At 40.7% G+C, this 25,190-nt stretch overlaps 1 protein-coding gene across 4 annotated transcripts in view; it reads right to left on the bottom strand.

Annotated features, from left to right (window-relative positions):
* The window catches only part of LOC148839061 (AP2-associated protein kinase 1-like), a 64,588-nt gene extending 44,888 nt beyond the window's left edge, over positions 1-19,700 (bottom strand). For all 4 annotated transcript variants that reach the window (XM_088938395.1, XM_088938403.1, XM_088938411.1 and 1 more), the window contains exons 1-3: positions 18,658-19,700; positions 1,069-1,187; positions 8-116 (exon numbers count right to left, since the gene is read on the bottom strand). In XM_088938395.1, the coding sequence (XP_088794521.1) occupies positions 8-116; positions 1,069-1,187; positions 18,658-18,820 (391 nt within the window). In that variant the 5' untranslated portion in view covers positions 18,821-19,700. The remainder of the gene's footprint in view (positions 1-7; positions 117-1,068; positions 1,188-18,657) is intronic.
* Positions 19,701-25,190: the final 5,490 nt, after the last annotated feature.

The following is a 25,190-nucleotide window of genomic DNA, read 5'->3' as shown; positions in this document are numbered from 1 at the left end:
GACTCACCACGACAGTAGTCCATCAGAATGAGGACCTCCCAAACATCCCCTGAGCCCACTGCTGTGATGCTGGAGTCCAAGAAGCCCACAATATTCTTGTGACCAACCAGATCTCTCTGAACATAAACACAGGATAATTATCAAGCAGGGCTTGGGAATTCAGTACTCCAAGTCCCGCAGACTCCCAGTTGGATAAACCAATCAAGAACCCAAGACACAGTACAAACACACTGACCCAAAACGCTGTGAAAAACCACAAAGGAGTATAAATGACAGGTACAGATTTTACACAAGTGCCCCCACACCCAAGAATAATTCATGACAAATTTCACTTCAACAGAATTTCAGAGTCATTCTTATAAGTGTGAAATGAGCAAATTTTAAAGAAGGTATTAAGGAGAAATTCATATGATTTCATTTTTAAAGGGGAACTACCGTCCCAGTTTCTCAGACCGGTAATTAAATCAATTCATTGATGTTATATAAAAAAATACAAATTTCGAATTAAGCACCATATCGTGAACGTTGTGAAAGTATGTATGTTGTCCCAAGATCTCATTCAAGTTCCCACGAATGATGAAGTGATGCGGCTCACAAGTCACTGCCAGGACTAATGTAATGTGACGTACAAGCAAATAAATACAGGTTGTGCAGCAGACATTTCACCACAGAAATGTTCCAACGTGATCCGCATGCTGAGTTAACAAGTAGTATTTTTTGGCAAAACCATCTTGAAATCAAGAGCAATACTTCTATTGGATTAAAAGAGAGGCATTCACAAGCCTCTTATTTACGATGTAATAAGGCCACAGATGTCACCGGAAGTTTTGCTGCCTCATTCTGAATCACAGGACATGGCACTGCGCACACCTGGAAATTGTCCATTTTGTGATGTAAACTGGAGTTCTAACACATTGCTGTGCACATTTTAAAGTGGTTTGAAATACATTCATCGATGCCGATTCTTTCTAACCCTGAAATATGAAAATTGCATTGCAGTTCCCTTTCAGGAGAAAAAGCACTGAGATGGGATTAAGATTCTGAGAGTAATTTTAGCTATAGCCTCACCATGATCTGGATCTCCCTCTTGCACACCTGCAGGTCATGCTCGTTGTTGACATACATCCTCTTGAGGGCGCAGCGCACACCCTGGTGCGTTCGCACGAGAAAGACGATTGCAAAGCCTCCTGTAGAAAAACACAAGGGACCAAGCGACAAGTGTTAATGTCATGACCATCCCATTGAGCTCCGTCCATTAATGCATCAATCTAGGCTACCAAGATTCAAGCAGTATAGAGCAAAGGTATCTTTGATTCCACAGCTATTAACCTGCTCACTTTGCACAAGTAATTTATAGTTAGATTTTGTTTTCATTGTGTATTTTAAGTATCTGTTTTAGTCACTGACAATCCAGTTTTTATTTATTTTTAGACTGTGAGAGCATTTAAAGATTCTGGCTTGATCTGGCTTTTAATCCTATGCAAGAATGCCTTTTATTTGTTAACTGATTCAGGCTGTGTTAAGTGTATTATGCACTGTGTACAGTCCTTCTTTTAATCTGCCTGCAAAGCAAATTTCCCACCTGGGATAATATAGGACATAGGGTGAGGTTCCACAGCCACTGAAACATACCCAGCACAAAAACATCGATTACAGCTTTTGACAACGCTTCTGGGAAGCAGTTTTTACATTTTAAAAATATGATATTAAGCTACAAATACAGTATTTAAAAATACAAAAATTCACTAGCCTTGAAAAGAGCAGTTTGATAATTTTATTGGAATCCATCAATTGACAAATTTTTAGTATGCTAGTTATGTCACAGCTATTAAGCAGACTTGCTACCTGTTGAGTGTTGAATGTAGAACGTTGCGTATTCTAGCAGAGATAATAACTATGGACAAATTACATTCAAGACTGGAAATCTAGGAGGTTTTACTCCAGTGTTTCCTAATACTGTCTCTTCTGTTTTTCATTCCACCTCAGCTCTTTCTCTTCATTAATCCTAATGAAGCTTTCAAAAAACAGTTTCACCCCTCAAACAGCAGGGAGTCATGAGCAACAATTTGTCTGAACTCTGTGCCAGATGCCGGTTTCAGAACACCTTTCATTTAGGATTCTTGCTTAAATGCCCAGATGGAATTTAATTAATGAGTCTACACATCACTAAGAATGCTAATTAACATAGCGTTTGACACACCGTTGTTCCCATCATTTTCTGTACTCATAGTTTAGAAAACTATGAGAAGCCAACTGTTTCAAAATAAGTGGAAACAGAGATCTGTTTTTTACTTTTCTCAAAAATAATACACAAAACAGAGATTACTGTTAAAACTAAGACTTAGGCACAGAAACTGATCAAAGCAAAGAACCGGTTAAATTAAGGTTCAGAAAACAGAGATTAAATGCAAGATCAGGATTGGAAAACATTGCATTACAGGTATATCTGTCATTTAGTAACTTCATTTAGGACAAGCTTGCTTTGTGTATCTTCTTTTACCTTTCTAAGCTTATTGAACCCGATAGTGCCTGATAGATACCTAGATATTCAAGCAGAAAGCCTTGTGTACAGGCTTCATAGACATGAAGGTGGAAACGTGAAATGAGGAATTACTCAGAAGATGCATACATTGCTTCTGGCTTAGCACAACCTTAATTTACTTCCCCTGCACCACGCCTGGCAATCTCTTCAGAAAAAGACTTTTCTCGAGCTATTTTTGTCCACGGTAGCTAGCCGCAGTGCCAAATCGGCATTTATAAGATAACAGGGAATGAGTCACAGCACATATTACTGTGCAAGTGACAAGTAATAAGAAAACAGCAGGACAACGCTGCTCACGTGACACGTGTGATGCAACACAGCAGTTTTACTCCTGTTCAGCTCACAGCAAAGGGTGGCAGAACCAGGAGAGCAGGCTCCTGATCGGCTAAGTACCACAAAAGCAGGAGGGCTGGGCTGGGCACAACACCTTAGTGGCCACGCCTGTTAACTGCTTCTCAGGAATGAACTTCTCACCACCCGACCAGCCCAGAAAACCCAAGTGAAAAACATCCTCTGGAATTAGTTTACCACTGGACAGCAACATTCAGATAAACCGGTTTACAGCACTTCAAGCAGGAATTAGTTCTTTTTTGTAAAAGAAAAATATTATCATACATATTCCACTGTTATATTTAACAGAGGTGTGCATGACACTCAACTATGATCTTAATAAAAATAACCACAATAATTCCTTACACTTATTTAGCACTCTTCTGGACTATGAAATGTCAACCAAATATTCTTACATCTTGATGGGTCTTACCTTGGCACAATTAGATTAAAAAAAGAGGCGACTTTCAAAACCCCATTAACTTTTTTAACTGCTTTTGTCATCTTTAAAAAAAAATCAGCAGATCCTGCTTTGTTCAGAACCCGCTCAATTTCTTTTTGAACTGACAAATGTTAAAAAACGTGTCTTACAATTACCAACCCAATTCCTCATGGGAAGAGCCAACAAGTTCACTTCAATGGAGACTTTCTTTAAAAGAGTCAGTGATGATAAAAGGAGCTGCGAGCCACCTACTGGTCCATTAACTCCAATTTTTCGTTGAGGTCTAAAGCACCATCTTAATAGAAAACAAGGCCCAGCCTTTCTTAGCTTCTGAGATCTGAGGCAATCGGGTTATGAAGTGTTAACATGAATGTATACAACACTTAGAAAAGGTCGCATTCTATCTAAAGGAAATTAGAGACTGCATTTCATCATATTCTGCGAGAGTCCCTTACAAAGAGGTTCAGCAACTTGCTCAATGCAACACAATGAGTCACTGGTGCTAAAGACACAAATGATGCAATAATGGCCATGCAACAATAGCATAATGGCCTCCCCTAGATATCAACACAGTGTCTAAGGGCTTTGTCATGTACCATAAGTTCTACAGAGGTTAGCATTTTGAAATTGACAGCAGCATACTTGAAACTCACAATGTTTAAAGAGCGGTTAAAAGAGTTAGCAAGCACAAGACAAATTACTGACAGGTTTAACAAGAGGGGACGCATAACACTATAGTTCTAAAAAATCTAAACGTACTTATGTTTTGGCAACTGAAACATTATTTCCGACACCAACAGAAATCACCTTGCATAGGGAATTGGAAATGCAAATGTTAGGCGAATACCAGTAAATATGCTCTCTCTTACTGTATTAAACACCACATCTGGGTAGGTTAGATACTGCTTCAGCAGGGAACAGTATTACTGCATGACAAGCATGTTTCTGAAACAGAGCTGTCTAAAGTGAGTGACAGGCTTGCACTGCAGTGCTATTGTGCTGCTGTCCTCTCCTCAGTTAGTTAGGGGAGTATTGAGAGAAGGGAGGAAAGGCCTGTTTTTGAGCAAAGACAGAAGTGGGGCAGGCTGATATTCCAGTAAGCCCCTGGGGACTGACTGGCTGTTCTTGCTTTCCCAGTTTTAAAGCTGCAAAATACTCAGTCAACAGGCCTTTAGGGTTCACCACCCACCACTCATTATGTGCAGTGCCCAAGAGTCAGACTATTCCAAACAGTATCATGGAAGATGGCAATTAACAGGTCTAAGCAGAGAGGCAAACAAAAGCACCACAGGATTGAAATGAACACACCTATTGGTCAACACAACACAAAGCACAACAGTGAGAAGGTATAAACACAGGGGTACCTGGTTTGCAGCTGTGCCTTGTATGACACATAGGCCTTCTAACAAAGCTGATAATCCACAGGGCACACATGTGCCGGGGAAAATGGCACAATTCACCTATGGCTGCTCTGGGGGGTCTTCATGTCAATACAGCACAGTTCTGTATATGTTCTTAGGAAGAAGCAGTTCATCTCTGTATTGTAGGCACTAAGAGAGTCCAGCACCCCAGGATGTCTTGCTGGGATCAGTGTCTGTGAAGCACCTGTCATGACCTAACGCAGTCTGATCACAACGGAAATGGTGCAGTTTCCTCTACGCAGTGAAACATCCTCTGGTGCATTTTCAATTAATGAAGATTAACATCAGAGAAGACACAACATGTGAAAGTAACAGTTCAAGACTGCCTTATTCTGAGTGTGTGCACTGAATGCACACAATATCAGTGTTATCAATAGTGGAAAACAATGTCTTTTTATTTGTTAAACTCATGATTCCTGCATTCACATGGGTGTAAAACTAGACTGCATGCAGGTCTAGTGTATAAGACGAAAGCAGCAGCTAACAAAGCAACATTTATCCAAAATATTATTAAAATACTCCAACACATTTCTAAAATCTAATATAACATTTATTTTAAATATCAGCTATCAATGTTAGCAAGTAATTACAGCCAGTGTAATGCCTACATGCTCAGAAATGAGAGCATTGTTATGTCAGACTTGCGGTATAGAAGAGCTTTCATTGTTTATAGAAACGCCAGAAGGGGCTGGAAAGAGCATTCAGGAAAGGAAACATCATGCATTCAAAATATGATTTGCAAAGCTTTAATTTGATAGGTTGGTCACTGTTAGCTGACAGAGGAACAGTCACAAAAATGTCTCAATTTGTTGAAAGTATAAAACATGCACTCATGATCATTCATGTGTTGAAATAAGACCATTCTCTCTGAATCACATGAGCAAATGTCAGTTCTACCGTCTTCTGGTTTTGTCTGGATTGATTAAGTGGTTACTGTCTACCAACAGTTTCACTTAATCAATCCCTAGACTAATCACAATTTTAATCAGCTATCTGCTTGAGATGCAACAGAATCAAAACTTCAAATGATTTCATTTAACATTCAATTTTTAAAAAACCCTTCAGATTAAGCCTAATATTAGTTCTTCTGACAATGAAATTATATGCTTAACTGCAAAGAAATAAAGAAGTCTTTCTGCAGTTCACTAGTCACTGGGCTGAATGTCTTTTTCCACTAATTTCAACTGATCACACAATGCAAAACAAGCTTTAAACCTGTAATATTAACTGTTGGTTATCATTCTACATGATTACTTCCTGATAGAATTAATTAGTTTTCTGGGATGAATTTCTATTTTCAAGCTACCCTGGAAAGTCTTAAGGACTGTAGCCCTCCAGGATCAAGTGCAAGTATCACTGCTTTCAGGGCTGCTACTGCTGACAAGGTTGGATTGTAAATCTCTGTAAACTGGCTAAATTCTGCCCTGGGCTTGTAACAATCTGGCCCTTTAATTCAACTGCTAATTCCTGCTCCTCCACCTGAGTTACTGTGCAGTGGGGCTGCTGGCCATCACAGCTGTCACAGATCTACCAGATTTGTGAATGAAGTTGGTCCCCTCCCAACTTTAAATGGAAAGCACTTTAAATGGAAAAGACCTGTACAAGTAAATGAGTACTTATTAATGTGTGAGAAACAGTTATTAATGAGCATCTGCTGCTCCACACAAGAGGTAACTGCTATCGCAAGCCACACTGCAGAAACACAACCTACACTGTCAGTGTCTGAGCAGAAAGATTATTCAGAACTTTAATGACCCAATTAAGAAAGTTATTTTTCTGTAATCACTGATTTGTACTGGCAAAAAGGGTTGAAAAAGAAGTAAAAGCACATTTGGCACTTGATGTCTCTAACTATAGTTAATATTTTTTTTCTCTTGTACACAAAAAGAAAGAAGAGATTTGGTAATCAGCTCCCCACACACACAGCGATCTGAGGAGACAGCTGAACAATAAGACTGCAAACCAGAGAAGGCCACCTGCCCCATCATGCTAGTCCCTAAATTGACCTCAAAACTTCAGCTGGTTCTTGAAGGAGCTCAGTCACCTTCATCAACATCTGATTCTTGATTTGCTTGGTATTGTAAAACGGGGGACACCTGAGGGAGAAAAAATAAATTCTAAAGAGTTAAATCATATTAGTAATAATAATTATAAATGACAAAATGAGTAACACTTTAGAATAAAGTTCAATAATGTTAATTAGGCCTTCACAAACACTTCACAGAGAAAGAATAATAGTCTAAACTATCAATAGGAAACTTACAAATCAACACACAATAAATGCTGCTGGAAGAAAATGTAAAAGCAAAACGACAAGTGAAATGTTTTTCCGGCAATACAGTCCAAAACGAGGTGTTACAGAGATCAAAAAACAAACCTGAGAGTGTGATGTTGAATTTTACAGTGTTAATGTATCAGATAAATGAGAAGATAGCCTAACAAGTCTACAAAAGTAGACATGAACAATGTTTACAACTAGTCTATTAGAAGTTAATATACTGTATTCATGATCTATAAAGGGTTTATTGTTGAACTTTATTGTAAGTGTACCAATGTGCTGTTACTCACTGCTAAGAGTGAACGCAGTCGAACCTGTAAAAAACAGTAAAACGAAAACAGTAAAACACCAGCAAGGCATTAAAATAGAATGACTTGCTGCCACAGGTTGGCAAACCCTGCGAATACAGATGGTGAAATGCCCATCCGCACCAGTGATAAATAAATCACTTGGCCTATCCATTATTCAAGAGATGGCCTTCTCGGCTAACGCCGGCACTGTGCTGTGCGCGCTCCAGACAGGGCGATAAGCTAACGCAGAGCAGGGGCTGGCCAAGACATGAGATAACAAGACACTTCGCTTCACCCCACTGCTCTTCTGTGGTCACAATACTGAAAAACATATTTTAGCCCCCATTACATTATTCTTTACTGCTTCTCTCTAGATATTTCCATCCCATTCTTACATTGCTTTAATGGGATGAAATTATTTTGAATTGTTATCCAAGTTATTTATTATTTTCATTTTAGGAAGTGTTTTCTTTCTCATTATATTTTCTAAATTGCTTATTGCCCACCCACGATTAATCTCCTTGTTATGTACTATGATGTTTTCTTAGGGATTCACTGCAACAGGATACTATTGTTCGCATCAGCTGTTCCAGAGCAGAATCTCTTCTCAAAAGGCTCCTCGAGGTCCTTGCTTATGAAGAAGAGAAGCAGATCAAAGTTCCAAAGATCAAAGTGCACTCCCTTCCATCAGCCAAGGCCTTCTGAGAAAGAGCAGAACTAATTTACCAGGCAATAAACAGGAAATTGACACTGATATAAACCATGGCTTTTGATATTATCTTGTTTGTCCCTGACGCACAGTGGCATGGTGATAGATGCAGTGCTATAGAGTCATAAGGTACCGATCTCCAAGAGTTCATGTCACAAACTCTCTATCGTGTGTGAAAGCATCACTCCAGCTCTGCGATCAGCCCTAGAGACAACATCCCACTTCTGGGATAACTAGTTCAGAAAAGAATGAGAAGGAATAGCTAGAAAACAGCAGGAACCGCAATTATAACATTTATTTTTATGATGAAATATGGGAGAAAGCAAAGAGAACTTGACAATTGGAGTAACTAAATTACTAAAGAAAAATTAAATATACTCTACTGCTTTACATGTACGGTCTCTACATCATTATTGAAGCTTAATGGACATTCAGAGGACCTGCACTGTCCACAATACTTTATACATATCGAGATCATCAGTCTGACTCATGGAGGGGGGAATGACAGGGATGTGGGTGTGTGATGGTTCCCTCGAAATACATTATAAAACTCTGAATTCTAGACCTTACATTGGTGCATTAAAATGATAAAATCAATTGTAGTATTGATAGAAGGGATTTCTCTAAATCTACAAAATTAAACCTCTGTTCAACAGTGCCGGTGCCACTGCCATTAAGAGTCAGTGAGTATTCTAGGGTGCAGACTTCTAAAAGTAGTAATTGGCTGCACGAATTGCTGTTGATAACTAATTACACAAGTCAGCGAGACTGTCCTGCCACCCTTTCAAACATGACAACACTGTCAATGCTGCGTGCTTGAAGAGGACGCTTTCACTTTTGGAGTGCTGTTCACAATTGATATGGGTGATGGAGGGGAGTACATGCAGTGTTCCTTCCAGCTCTTACTGCTCAGTTCTAAACAAACACATTCCGAGTCCAAGATGCTTGATAGTGCCAAACCAAGAAAACCAGGACGGCGAGAACGTGAGCTCCAATATACAGTAACATGAGAAGGTTTCTGTGCCCACAGAAACCTGGGAGAGGGACTTTACTCCCAGAGTTAAATCAAATCAGTGATTCAATTACAAGCCTCAAATACCTTGATTGAATAAGTGGAGGACCTATGATTTTTCAGTTCAACCTTATGTGCTTGACTACTTTCAAAAATGACTAGGAAAGGGTTCCTGGGCTGCCACATCACACTGACCCCTCCGGTTTCATGAGTGATATCCAGGCACGGTAGAGACCTGCTCTAGGTCTCCCATATTTAACGTTACACTCTACCTCTGAGGATGAAGAGATTCTGGAAGAGTACAGTGGGGAGAGGAAGACGGGTTTGCATGTTCTAAACTGGACAAAAGCAACTGAAGACTAACACATTGAAAACGTTGCAAAAGAAATTCTGAAATCATTCTAAAATGATGCACAGGATCACTGCACTGAAGCAAGCAGGCAATAAAGGCCTTCAAGCTGGATTTCATGTCCATGAGCCACTGACTGGATTGCAGACTAACTGCTAATGGAACGTCACTGGTCAAGGTGGCCTCCTAAATGAGATGGTATGATTCTACAAACGAGAGCATTTTGTTTTAAAAGAAATGCAGCTGTTGCCTCCGGAGGATTGGGATATGAAATCGCAGCCGTATCAAGGGCCGATACCCCTGCTTGGGGTATCCTGGGAGTCAGTCACACTGAAGGAACAGGAGCATCAACTGAGCACTGCAGAGATCACTGGATCGAGCTCCACCAAGGGGTCAAGAATTCACAACGCAGGCTGTCAAGGATCAGTGCAAACTGCATAACGTCTTAAAATGTTATGTTTCTACCAGTTTCTGAGGAAAAATGACATGGATGTGCTTCCAGTTTACAGTGTCCCATTGCCATTTCATTTCACTGCAAATGAACATCAGCTGGTGATTTTTGCAACTAATGTGAGGCAAAGATGCAGTGAGGTCCTCTACCTAAATTGAGCTATACTGAATGTAAATCATCACAATAATTCCAAGCAGCCATCTAACGTGTGATCAGATATCTCCATTAGGGCTATTAGATATAACCATTAAGGAACAATGATTACAATATGGTACGCTTTGAGGTAGATTTTAAAACTGGACAGGCAAAGGCATTCCAAAACAAATGACTACCAATTAGGGAAAACAAACTATGAAAGAATGAGACAGAGCTGAAGAGAAGTAATACAGCTCAGGATAAATATAGAATCAATATCTATCAATATTACTTGGATGACATTTAATCGGTGGAGTACAGTAAAATAATTCTGCAGAAAATACAGAATTCATTTGTCCCGAGCACAAGAAAACCAAAGGTTAAAAATTTATGGCTCAAATGATTTAAGAAGTCAATTAAGGAAAACAGGCAAAAGAACGAACTTTAGAAAATGAGGAAAACACAAATCCAGTTAAAGAAAAGGAGCATAATAAACTGCAAGCACAGGTAACACCGATATTACAAAGCTAGACAGAAAGAATGGGGGTTTATACAGAACTGAAAAAAAAAAAGATCCAATCCTGCGCACAGTTTAAAATAAAGCACCTAAGAGATGTTGCAAACATTTTATGGACAGACCAAACAAAATCAGAACTTTTTGATCTAAATACAAAGCATTAAGGCTGGAAGTTATGGTGTTATCTAAAGTAAAGTTATGGTGGCAGCATTGCGTTACAGTTCAGCTTCTCATCAGAGGGAGTGGGAACTTGTCAAGTCTGATGGAAGCATAGATGGAGAAAAGTACTGGCAAACTGTAGAGGAAAGGCTGCTTTAGACCTAAAACTGAGACAAAACTTCACCTTTGAGCTACACAACAATCTAGATCTACACTGGAGTGGCTTAAGAATCAAAAGCTTTTTGTGAAATTTGTGAAAGTCAAAGTTTGTGCATTTTGAGTGTGCCAGTACTTACTGTTTTAACTACAAATAAGACTAAGCATCACCTAGGTTTTAAAGACAAAAGAAAGGGAATGTTACATAAATACAGGATATATTGATAATCCACACACACCAGTAAAATTTGGCCACCAGCAGAAATCACCTCCATCTTCCTATAGAAAGTGGTCACCTGTCTAGTATTCCAAAAAGCAGCACCAATGTACAAAATTTAGATCACAGAGCCCAACCTATGCACAGGGCTACACTTATAACTGGCACAGACTGTATGCTCTTAATGAGCACTTAATATAGTTAAATACCAAGCAAGGCCTATTACATCAACAGTAGGTTTTAGTACCTCCCACAGATCAGATCAGAGAGTTTGAAATATGCTATTCCTAGCTAACTGAATTCCTAAACCTCTCTCTCATCTGACAGCTGTCTCCAGGTCGCAACAAAATGATAGCAGTTGTTTCCATCTTTTGTCATGTCTATTGCTTTTCTCATGGCCATCTTACAACCCATTTCTTTGAAGGTCTTCCTCTGCTTCTTCTTCGTATTATCTAGCTGTGCAGAGGTCCGGCTTGTGATCCGTTGTTGTTCATTCTCATTAGATGACCAAACCATAAAGGTCCTCTTTTTCCATATCCTGTCCAATACGACTTCTCTCTGTCCTATTTTATCGCTGATCGCTACATTTCTGGTCATCTCTCTTTTTGTTACTTTTAACAGTCTCCTAAATCCACTCCTTGCCACTGTCAATAACTTTTCATCTTTCTTTATCGACACCAGCAGTCCTCCACATACTGTATAGCGAACTCGCTGTATCACCTGCAAGTACACAGCCACCACCACACTCATTCAAGGCCCCTCAGGACAATTCCGGATCACCCAGACAGCATCTTGTACCTCCAGCAACCTTATTTACTGTATCTCTTGCAGTAAATGCCCAGTTTCTCTCTACATTGGAGAAACAGGAAGGAGACTCGGAGACCGCTTCAGAGAACATGTCAGGGCTGTGAAGATTAAAGATCTCTCCAAGCCCATTGTTTCTCATTTCACCTCTGACGGCCACGACCACTCTAATCTCTCCGTCTGTGTTCTCAAAGACGGTTTTCCGAACTCATACATCAGAAAGACCACCGAAACTAAAATTATTCTGCAGCTAGGATCACACATTCTCCCTTCCCTTAACGACAGACTACTGTTCTTTTAAATTTTCTCCATTCATTGGAAGTTTCATTTCACACCTCTTTGCACCCATTCTGACTTCACACCTCTTGATTGGCCTCTCTTTCTGTCCCCTACTCCCGCCTCTCACTCCTCCTCCCTCCCAACCTTTGTTCTCCCGCTACTTTACCTTTGCCTACTGCCCTGTCTCTCTCACACCTGAAGAAGGCTCCACGGCCGAAACGTTGTGTTCTCTTTCTTCTTTTTTTCAGCATGGAATAAACCTATTACTTGTTCCTTTGCAGCCTACGCATGCTGACGCAGCTACCCACCTGAAACACATACTGTATACCAGTACAGCAAAGGCCAAGGCATCACACATCTTTTCTTTTACATCTATCGTTTTTTATTTCCAAATCTTTTGTAATTTTCCAAGACCTGCTGATCTCAGACCTCTACTTTTTACATCCGTTCTGCATTTACCAGTCTTCGGTCATCAAACCTCCAGATTAGTCCCATATTTTACCAATTACAGTGAACACCACACGCTTTCCACTGCCTATGAAATTCCCAGTTACCGAGATTTTTAAATTCAGGGCATTAAGTGAATGTTATGTATATAATGTAAAGGGTTTTGAAATGAGTAAGCGCAGGCAGTATGGAAAACTGCATCTCATCTTACTAAACCCTTTTTTTTTTAATACACACAAGGAAGCGCTCTGAAGAATGCTTCCATTGATTTACCTTTCTCTAGATTTAGAGATTAGTCGATCTTCCACAGAGCACCACCTTTCCGACCTCTTTCGGCAGCCTCTGCTTGCTGAAGGCAGTGTGTCTTCTCCACCACTTACTGAATCGCCACTTGCTCCAGCTCCACAGACAGCCCGGGCCGCCGGGCCTGCGGCATGCCCATTACCTCACAGACAAGCACGCCAGCACTGAGGCTGGAGTCCAGTGTTCTGGACCCAGGAGAGCTCTGCGCATTAGCTTCTCCTGCTAACAGCGATGCAGAAAGCCACACTACAGATCGCTATACAATAACACTTAGGAGCGCTTAACAATGCCTTTACTGGACAAATGAATACAGCTGATTTCCTTGCGTTATAGGTATTATCACTCACAACGTATTTCAACCCAAGCTGTCAGCAGAACTACAGTGTGAAAACATTCCCCGCTGGTCTTGCATTATTCTCTTTAAAAAGGATCAAATTAAATGAAGGGTTGTAGTTTCAGTGTAGGTCCTTTGCTGTTCTAACTGTTCCAGCAAAAATTAGGAGCATACAAAGTCATCCCGCCACTTAAGCTCCTCTGGCCTCTACTAAGTGTTTAATCCAACGGTCTTGTCCAGCACTTTCCTGAAGGAAGCCATGGAAATCTTCGTCATCAAGAACATGACTGGGTAGCACGATCCAGACTCCCACAGCCCTGTGTGTAATTAAGTGCCTCATGTCTGCAGCCTTAAGTGCTCTTTTCTATAGTTTCCACTTCTGTCTTCTGAGTCACGTTTTATTGTTGATTCTGTAGAAGCCCATTGGGTTGACTCTGTCAGGAGCACACCAAGAACTTACTCAAAGCATGACGAAACACGGAGGTCAAGCGTACACCTCAAATAGCTTCTACAGGTGCACTATTGAGTGTATCCTGACTGGTTTCATCACTGCCTGGTATGGGACCTGCTCCGCCAGGCATCACAAAGTAGTGCAGAGGGTGGTGAAGTCAGCGCAGCTCATTACCGGCTGTGAACTACCAAACATCCAGGATATCTACTCAGCTAGATGTCTTAGGAAGGTCAGGTCCATTCTCAAAGACCCCAGTCATCCCAGTCACAAACTGTTTTCTCTCCTACTGTCCGGTAAACGGTACCGAAGCATTCAGTCAAAGTCCAACAGATTACAGAACAGCTTCTACCTCCAGGCAATAAGACCTGCAGTTCCTTCAGCAAATCACCCGTAATGGCTACATGGACATACAGTTTTCATTGTATTCGGCATACTGCACTACTTGGACATAATTTATTGCATACACCCTGGACACATAGCAGTTCTATTTATATTGAGTTTTGTCCGAGTTTATTTTATTCAATTTCTATTGCACTATTATCTATCATTATGTAACCTTATTTTGTAACTAATTTTGTGATTTTTATCCCCCCAGTGAGCTTGTAGAAAAGACATTTCATTGCCAGTAACTACTGCTGCATGCTGTATTGTTGTGCATTTGATAAACTTTGATTGATTGATATAGTTGTGTTGATATAGTTATGTTGAAATAGTGCAACATAACACACTCTTCCTACCAGGGGACTTAAGGCAAGGGGTATCTTCTCACTGAGAGTTAAGGAGGTGAATAATGTCAGCAGAAACAACAGCAGCAGCAAATGCATGATGATCAATGCAGAAAAGGACATGACAAGTAAAACACCTCCTGAACTAGTAATCCTCTTTCAATTCTTGCACATTTCAGTGCAAACCTAGAGGTGACTAATTACCTACAAAATTCATGATTTTAAACCAAAAAAGAAAACGTTCACATATCCCAAGGTAAAATACTCAGAATATTTCAGGAGTGTCCTGTTCATTCCATTTTGATAAGGAAAATCTAGATGGGGTAACGGATCAGCCAGAGAGTCACAGATTTTTAGTTCATTCTGGGGTGAATCTGGAAAGACGCTGATTGTTTAAAAATGTCACACTCAGTAAAATAATAACCAGTAAAACAAAACCTGTCAAAAGCTGGTTTTTACTCTATTTGTTTAGTTTGCATCTAAACAATACAATTTTTGTGGAAAGTAAAGTCCAGCAAATGGTATTTATTCAATTTAATTTGCGCACTACTGTACACTGTAAAGCTGACGGTTAAATAAATCTAGACATTCGATTCAAATTTCCACCTCTGAAATGAGATGTCAGGTTTGTCAGGAGATTCGACTCACACAAGTTTAGAAAGGCTACAGCGTGTCAGGCAGCACAGAAGAAAATGATCTGTGTTGGAACAGCCAGGGTCATGAAATCAATGGCAATGGAAAATCTAATCCACAGACAGACACACTGACGATGGGAATAAGCACTCCAGCTTTCGTCTTCAGAATCGGCACGTTTAAAATGACGCACAACCTGAAACTTCTGCTCAATAGCTGGTTCCCCTAGTCAGATTTGCATTTTATTCATATTTCAACACAGTTTTGTTTTTAAATGGCTTAAAAAAAAATAAAGCCCCCAGAGATCTGAAAACAAGCAAGGAAACGGAGCCGTAAGTTAACGATAATTCATTTCCTTCCTGGGGATGGAGACTTAATGATACAGCCTTCTTCCACAGGCCAGGAGAAAAGGGGAACGACCCTGCAACGCCAGATTCATGGTCCCAGCAGCTGCACGGATGGAACAAGCTGCAGCAGTCAAGCCTCACTTATGAAAGCTCATTACGCTCAGATACAATTTAATCAGAGCTTTTTAATGTGATGTAATTGACTTCAAACGGACAGTGGCGCTGCGATTAGCTTGTACACAGGAGACGACTTAGGAGTTCTGCTCCACAAATACGTCACTGCTCTCTTTGAAATGTGCCAGCAGATCAAAATGTTGCCCACTTTAATGGAGCAGTTTGCCCTCTATTTCACAGTTCCCCTTTAATTCCTTTATCGTTGCTTATTCATCTGCAAACATTTTTTTTTCCTTTTGTCATTTGTAACAGACCATGTTAGCGAATACTACCTGCACAGAAGAAATTTCCACACTAAATTAGACAGGATATGCGACAGGGTCAGATTTCAGTGTAAAACACAGTGCTTCAGAATTGGCCTTTTTTTATTCCAGATGACTAACTCCTAGACGTTTCCAGGGGGCCCTTAGAGACAGACTAGGGAACCCATACAAGTCTGGCAATAAGAAAAGCAAAAAGTAATAGATACTCTCAATCATTAACAGGTTTATCTGATGTGCTGAACAAATTTGAGAGCCCTGGTAGCATAAAAATAACTGTAATTAAGTTTGCTTTAATGCCAGTTTCAATTAAAGATGGTGGTGTCTTTAGAAAGAATATGAAAAGAAATCTCTTTGCCACCAGAGTTTCGATCAATCAACACTGAAAACTGAAACAATCATAAAAAGGAACATCGCACATTACAGCAAGACACACAGCCAGACTGCTTGAAGTGCTCCTTTAAGAGTCCATCACAGGCACATCTACTCTCTCATTCCAGCTTTATTTCAATTGTTTCTTACAGAGGGGGACTAAACAGTGCTAGTACGGTTTGTATTCTATAGCATCTGCCATGATACACAGGACCTGTGTTTACTGCTGACTGGATTGACAGGGTTCAAGCACCTTGGGATTTGCAAATGAGATGGCAGACAGATCCAACAAATAGCAACTAAAAACATGCGCAGCTCATCCAGAACAGGACACGCTCAGAGTGCACCGACAACTTCTCCCTGTCCAGAGAACCGAGAACTGGACGGGTCCTACAGCCTACACCCTGCAGGGCTCAGTCCAGGGCTGAGCTCCTGGCTGCCCGTCTCTGCAGACTGCCAGGCACAATCAATGAGATTCACAGCCTGAACATGAACCATTGATCTCCAGAGGTAAGACACTCCAGCCCCCTGGCCATAGGGTTCAACTACATATGCTGCTTAAAGATTAACTTTACTGTGGGATAGGTACAGTATGTGCACCGTTTTCACTGCTTTTGAAGCACTTTATGAAATTGATTTTTGAATGAATCTGCCACCGACGCTGCTATTTTAGAATAATTTATTTTCCCTTTTCAGCACGCAGCTGTTTACACAAGAACCTAAGCTGTGAATGCTCACGGCCTTCTCTGCTGACTGCAGTACTTGCTGGATTTTGCTTTTAAGGCGTAGCTGTTTGTCTATATGTCAGAAACCAGGGAACATGCTGTCCTTGCAATTGCCATTCGAATGAAGCCCACAATGTTTTGGAGACATCCTGGCTTGCAAGCTCAGTGGCACAGATCCAGCTGTTCCTCTCCACCCACCTCAGATATTCTCAGGTGAGCACTGCCCGCTTAATTCCACCATGCATCTTATGTCAAAACATCTTTGTTATCCTGGATACTTCAAAAGCTTAACTGCATTGTACAGATCAATATACCAGCGACCACACGCTAAACTAATTTTGCAAATCAAAGCCAGAGGGAACAGCTGCTTGGGACGTTTCTGGTAAGCATATAAGCAGGCACAGGTGTGTAGAATACAAATAATACAAAACAAGGTTCATGGAACCGATTGTGACTGAAGGAGCACTGTTTTATTTATTTTTTTGGTTTGCTCCATGTCATACAGAACGTATTCCGTATGAATTCACCTTTTGAACTTAGTGCGGATTTGCTTTTGCAACTCAGTTAATTAACAAGGCAAAGAACTTTCCTTCATATTTTCACTCCACATCTTATCCCCAAAAAAGGTAAGCAGCACGAAACATCCAGCAGCTCATGTTGAGTCATACAGAGGAGCATTCAACCCTGAAGTGGTTGGAAATGCTTTAACATGGGGAGTGTTATTTATATCTCGGTCTCAGAAAATCTCAGTGTCAGTCTCCTGAAAAGCCTTTTTTGAGTATATGGATGTGTTTAAGCTTTACAAGAATCTCTCCAATGATTCCAGGGCGTATGTTCAATACATTTACCTTTTCCTTCATTCACAATCCAAATACTAAAGCTAACCCTCAACGAACTTTATAGATTCTCTAGAGAAAACACCTAGTACCCTTTTCTTTGTGTGATATATCTCCATTTGCGTGTCTGAGTGTGTTTTCATAAGACTGCTGCATGCACAGTTCTTGCATGTTCCTGCAGACGTTATTTTGACAATCTGTTGGGGTTTTTTCTGGTGTGGGGAGGGGTGCCGAATAGAGGGTGTTGCTCATTAGCAACACGTAGAGCAAACCGCAAAGTATCAGCAACAAGAAAACCACTCACTAAGATAATGTCATGATGACTAAGGAACAGAGCAACAGGAAAGAGGAAGACAACAACATGGACCTGCCCACCTCCTCCGTGTCCATTCATCACACATGGGCCTAAAATCTCAGGAAATTATCAGGTGAAGGGGTTTTCACTTATCCCCTCCCACACTTGCAGAATTTGGGGGTGCTTCTGAGAATCCCCGTTTCCTATTGGGGAGCACCTCATAAGCTTCCACACATAAGGACCAAAAATGCTTGGCCAAACGGGAACGGGAAGGACCTGGTCTGTGTGGTCTCTCCACTGAGGGAACAACATCCATCTGAGTCCACGTTTTACAATCAAATCTTGTCTAAGATCATTATTGTGGGGGTGCAAGTGCTACAGTGCTCTATACCTGTGTGGCATGTATGGACCCGTTAGTGGTTTTAAAGCCTGATCTATATTTTAAGGCTCACATACACAGCATGCACTGCAGTATGACGGAACCCGGTCCCAGACAACGTCCACAGTGGCGCCCACAGGGTAGAGTTCACCAAACAGCCTCTCAGGTGGAAAACGGGCTAACCGTCCCGTTGCAGAAAAGCGGTGAGCGGTGACTTGCTAGCGTGTGAATATAAACCCCACTGACAAAGCAGCAGCTATTGAGGGTGCCCGGGCCGTTTCTCACCTTCCGCCAGCGTCTCCTCCACCGTGACCTGGTGCCGTCCGACGCTGAACACCCTTCCAATGTAACTGCCGCCGCCGCCGGACCCGCTCCCGCCGCCGCCGCCGGCGCCGGAGCCCGGGCCGGAGCCGACCTGCTCCCGACGAGAGTCGAAAAACTTCTTCATCTTCCCCGGCAGTCGGACGACGGGACGGGGGGAGGAGGAGGAGGAGGAGGAGGAAAGAAGTTCAATGTGCGAAAAGAGAAAGCAATCCCAAGGCAACGACCCGGTCCGCCGGAGCCAGGTTCGAACTCCGGTGTGAAGGCGGTATAACACTGGCAGTGCCAAAAGTGCCAAATCCAGCGAGTGTCCCGGTTCTGACAGCTATTCAGCTGAACCTGAAAACGTGCCAAAGGGATCCTGTCTGCCTATGCTTTGGCGAAACAGCCCCTTGCAATACGGCTGTCACTTTCCTACCTTCCACGTAAGAAAAGCCCAAGGTTAAACTGGTTAGGCGCCCCAGAAGCAAGTGGCCGAATCCATGACGAATAAATAAAAAAATAATGAAGAAAATTAAAAGGCTAACCCCTTCCGACGATGTCGCGAAGATGCTTAGACGTTAAATACAATTATTGTAACAGCAAAGCTAAGCGATCTTTTTTTCTTTTCTTCCCTTCTCAGCCTACAACAGCGTCATCTCCATTGCTTCCAGGGAGCCTTGGTAAATTAGGCATGGGTAGAGACTCATTTCATCACGCCAGCCAGGGATGCGAGCGAACTGGTGCAATGATTGTGTAGCTTAAAAAAAAATCCTGCCCCAGTTCGGATGCTTGTTTCTATTCGAAAATCTCTCCTTCCAGCCCTGCCATCAGTATGGTATATTTATCTTGCCTTTCACGATTTCTTCGAAGCCGTCTCGGGCTCTTCTGTGGGGTTTATTTTATGTACTAATTCCTAATTAACCAGAGCCCTTTTTTTTCCCCAAACCCCCTCTGGTTTATTTCAACGTCTAGGTTTGCTCTTAAAAAACAGCTGAGCGGCTCGTCCCCATACCAGGAAATACATCAAAACAGGAAATGGAAAAAACAACTTCTCCACTCTTTCGCATTTTTAGCCCTCGGTGCGCCGAGATTCACTGCAGATACGCGATATCATCTTTCCTAAAATCCGAAAATAAAAATAAAGACGATAATCTGAATTACTGTCACTCCGCAGCGAAGGATGGTAATTGTAGTCCCGGGCTGGGGTACACCCACGGGCCGAGGAGAGGAGGAGCGCAAAGTGACAACTCAAGAACTACAACTCCCATCCGCAATTAGAGTCGAATAAACATTTTCCTAATACAATTTTTAAAATAAACCAAATCATTGTACAGAGCAGTATATGTGTGTCGGCCTCGTAGAAGGCATTACATTTCAAAAGTAGTTTGAAATACGATGTTGACAGAAGTCAGCCCCTTTCTCTCAAAGCATTGTGGTACTCGTAGTTTTTTTTTTGCTTACCAGAAGAACTCTGGATATCGTTTGATATCGGCTATCCTTAGAAACTTTCTGAAGTGACATGAATAGGTTTAAGTGTAGTCCTCAATTCATAATATGTGTATATGTAACCAACTGGGTATTATCGGTTTTGACGTAGATGTTGCAGTTTTAACAGAAAGGCCACATCTTGGAATGAATACTATGAATGAACGAACCCGAGACTATCTCTTTTTCCCTTTCTGTCTGATCTTCGCCCATGACCTTGGGCGGTCAGAGCTAATTCACAAAAACGCAAACATTTTGAGCCATTTTGCCTTCTAGCTTTCACGATGCAGTACATCATTAAATGACATGCGCATAATCTATATACTGCATATATTTTAAAGTAAAAATTCCGATCATTTACTGTATATAACCACACAGATGCACGAGCATACACAAAACATTGATAGTAGAAAATAAATATTGCACTAAAATAACGCGTTAATATTCACATAATATACCACGATATAAAGCAAAAAAAAAGTAATAGATATTTTATGGTTTTAATTTCTCAATTAAATGAAAACAATATTAGGATACTTTTAAGTATTAATTTTAAATGTAATTTTATCTGTATAGCCTTTTCTACCCCAAAAGAAGTTCTGCACATGTAGGACTAGATTCATTTCAACCAAGAAGTGTATCACGTTCTTTCTATATCCCTTTTTATGTTCACATGGTACCGTACACTAGAGCACGTTATTATGACAGTCACTCTGTCTCATGGCCGATTACAATAATCAGGATAAGAATTACTTAAATGATGCTACTGTTGGTGCTACTATTGCAACTGACCTGAAAAAGGTATAATTAGAAATAAATATTATTTTCCGCATCTCCTTCATGAGCAAAATGTTCCACACTGACATGATAAAAGAACTGAACGTTTATAGTTTTGAACACAGAAGACTAAAACGGAATGTAATACGGAAGTTTTCAGAATCTTCAAGGGATTTTACAAAGCCCCGCCCCGTGGACGTCTTCAGAATGAAGAGCAAAACATGAACCAGAGAACAGGAGACTCTTTTTTTTTACCCAAAGGGTGGCGGAAGAGTGGAACAAGCTATCTGGCTGAGTTGGTGAAGCCAATACCCTGGCATCATTCAAGAAACAGCATCTGAGATCCCCAGATCAATTAACTACTAATGAACGAACAGGCTAGTTGGGCTGAATGGCCTCTTCTCGTTTGTAACCCTTCCTATTTTTTTTATAAATATGCAATTTCCCTCACGGGATTAATAAAGTATCTAACGATCTAAAAATAACTGGTAGGTAACAGCATAAAACGTCCTTAAGAGGGAGCCATCACATCACTGCTTATGTTCTGTGTTGAGTAAAGGAAATGGCCTTTGAATTTATAAATAGTACACTATACTTTTATTCTTTCTGAATTATTATTAGCAGTATGAGGATCATCAGTAGTTATTAATATTCCAATATTTGGAATATTAAATAACCATATACCTAATATATTCCTAAATATAAATATATATATATTCAATATAACATTGAAGTAGAACAATGTAGTCATTCACTTAGTCATGTATAAAGTAAACTGTAACCTAAACATTGCGATGTACTTCATTAACAGTCACTGGAATCTTATTTCTTTACTGAAAAACAGTCAGCAATAAGCAACTCCTCTTAATCCCACCAGCTAGAATTCTGTACTTCTACGACTCTGACTTGATTAAAAGCAACACAAGACCCATGCTTCTCAGTGTGACAAGCCTATTCAAAACAGACTGGGAAAATATGAAATATTAATTTGGGGGGGGGATATCTCAAAGGTATATTGAGGTATTCATTCCAGACCAGGTGGAGCCTGTGTCTTTGTTCTTTCTGTGGTGTGTTTTTTTTTTTCAAAAAGCATCTCATGCAGTCACAGTGTGCAGTTCCATTCAGCACAATACAAAGTGTATTTCCTACATGGATCACATACATTAACAATGGGGACTCGGGCTCCAGTCTGTGACTTGTATAGCATTTTCTAGTTTTTGCCCATCTCATATGAAGTCTCAGTTACGTCATTAATCTAATTATAAATAATGAGCTTTAATTTATTTATATCATACGATTGGGGACTGTAGTCAGCAGTCCCAGGTAGCTGGATGTGTTTTTAATCTTGTATGTACTGTATTACATGCAATTTCAAAGTAGTTTTAATGCATGTAGTTATGTGACATTTTTATTTGTGTTATCCGACAAAATTAAAAGTCTGGATAATAATATAAATAACATTGTTCTAACTGGTACCAGGGAAAGAGGTCCATGAAAAAAGAATCTGAGTAGTGCTTGAACCCTGTGAGTGAGTTAGGGTGATCCTTAAAATTAGTGCAGTGCAGTGATGCATGATAATCTTTATGTACAGTATCAGCAGCCCCTCTACTCAACAGAACTGGAAGATAAGTGAGCGGATTGCTTAATCAATTTAATTAAGAGGGAACGCCAAGCAGGCCAGGTTGTCTGACAAATTCAGAACAGAATAACGTCTTATCCGAACCTCCCACAGCACAGTGTCCCAGGTCACTGTAAAGGGGCATTGGTTTTTAGAAAGTGTGGTCTAAAAAAGAGTGGAAGAGTGCTGCCAACATCACCATCCATAGAGCCTACCCTCAAATACCGTGGTCTCGCTGGATGGGAAAATACAAGAAAAGACCAGCGAGAAAGTGTATTTCTCCATCTCCGTCAGCACAATCCAATAATCAACATCTGGAGTCGTGTCACAGAAATTGGAGTACCTTTGGCGGCCTCTACTGGTAGTCCCTGTGTAATTGCAGCCTGTTCTTACGCAGACCGGTTACACCGCTTACAGGAGTCATCTGGTTTTCCTTAAAGATCTACCATCATGGTACTGACCACACCCAGGCTTGTTTACCTTCTGTGATCTGACATTTTAAGACTCCAAGAGCCTGTGATGTTTGGTGGTAATGCTTGTTTACCTGGAATAGACCTTCTTCTCTATAACCCTCTTTCCTATTGAGATAATTTTCTTCAGCTTGACCGTCTTCTGATAAGACTCCTGACTAACAGCTCTTTTAAAACAGCTGAACTGCAACACCTGTCCAACAAACTGCTTAGCCCGAGCCTCTCTTCGTTTTGGTGATTTGTAACAGGCCTTCGAGCTCCAGCATGTTTAAAGGAACTCTCTTGCTTTCTCTTTTGCCTCTGTGGAGAAAGTCTACAACACACTTGAAGTATGAGGGATAGATCATTGACAAATATGATAAAAATAAAGCTCAGAAAAACAGTGGTAAATAAATACTTTTTATATTGATCTATGTGACAATTACAATTACTGAAGACAATGCAGTAAGTAAACAGATTAGACAGATTAAACAGTTTTTACTTGCAGTATATGATATATGGTCTGAAATGTGAAACAAAACAACTAAAATATCAGTCATGGAACTGTAATTCATTATTTTAAGAAGTACTTTAATAGTGCTTAAAGTGGGCTATCCACTATCTATTCATTTGTTTTCTAATCACTTAATCCAATTCAGGGACACAGGGGAGCCAGAGTCTATAAAAGTGGACTATTTATGACTTAAATACTGTATGTATTCAGCCATTCATTTAATCTTTATTCTTAGACTGTCCAGTTGTAATGCTAAAACATTGATATTGTCTGCATCAAAAGCTCTATATTGACACAGCACAAGTAATATCACTATTAACAGAATGATATCAACTACCTGTAAGTGTGCACGTGTCCAGCCTAGGCATGATGGGACAGGGAAACTCATTATTACAGTATTTGTTTAAGCGTAGTTTCTTGCTTTGTTTTGCATATTCAAACCCTAGGACTACTTTTGTAAGCTGCTTGTTGCACTCTGCAGTTGCACTCTGCATGAACAAAAAGCATTTACCTGGTTATAAGAACAAAAGAAAAGTTGAATATTAGAGATGGTTATTTGGCCCATTTAGTTAATTTTTCATGCCATATTGTTTTAAGAGTTTTATCCATGGCATCAGATTCAGCAAATGACTGAGCAACTTGTTTCAGACTCCCTAAACATTTCTGTAGAACCCTTGTTCTGGGTCTTTAATGCCCTTGTACTTTTTAATTTAATTTAATTTTTAATTTTAATTTAATTTAATTTGCACTTGTGTTCTCTGGTCTGCATTTCGTGGATCCTCAAATCCACTTGTCTGGTTTTGGGAATACTTTTCAGGATTCTGAAAGCTTGTCGCAGGCCCATCAGTAATAGTTTCTGAGGCAAAAGAGATTTGATTCCTTTACCCTGTCTGTGAAGGAAACTCCCTTAAAGGTGCAGAATTAACCAGGTCAACAGCTCCACGTGTTATTGTGGGTGTGGTGCTATACAAGAAGGAGAATTTCAATAAAGTACCCAAACATTACAGCAAATAATGCTTTCTGTATTGTGCATCTAGAATAACCTTTACGAAAACGATTGAGAAGTCGGATACATTGTATACACAGTTATAGAATCACAGGTATACTGTATAAAGGGACACCCTACTGTCAGGTGGGGAGCTGCTAAAGTGCATCCACTGTACACTGCAAAAAACACATCCATTCATTTCACTACATTTCCTAAATGTCACTGTGCTAGTATGCAAAAAGGACACCCTGTGTAAGGGATTTGCATTTTCTATTAATAAATCATTCTCAGAGACACTGGGGGACATTTACACATTTGCTTTTATATGGCGACCAACCAAACCATAATGCAGTGTACGTGTTGTTCTCTCTGCCCTTTTCTCTAGACTGTTCCGCCTCTCCCCTCCTGCACCTCCAGGGCCCCTGCATTCACACCCCTGGCTCGGCAGGGAAGGAGAGAACCACCCATTCAGATCAGGAGTGCTCAGCCCCTGACCTCCGTTCCGTGTCTCCTCGAGCCTCACCTGTGCAGACATTACCTGTAGGATCTCTGTCGCCCTGCTGGAGACTGACTGATGAAGCTCTCTGCTCAGTGGCCTTCCTTCCTTACTGTAGTCAGTGATCCCTCGCCTACACACTGCTCCCTTCTTCATGGACATTGCCTTCATTGTCTTCTGTGCTGCAC

Source organism: Atractosteus spatula, chromosome 2, assembly GCF_055471065.1.
Source record: "Atractosteus spatula isolate fAtrSpa1 chromosome 2, fAtrSpa1.hap1, whole genome shotgun sequence".
In the NCBI taxonomy this organism is placed as follows: Eukaryota; Metazoa; Chordata; class Actinopteri; order Semionotiformes; family Lepisosteidae; genus Atractosteus; species Atractosteus spatula.
This window is presented reverse-complemented; position numbering and strand designations above follow the sequence as displayed.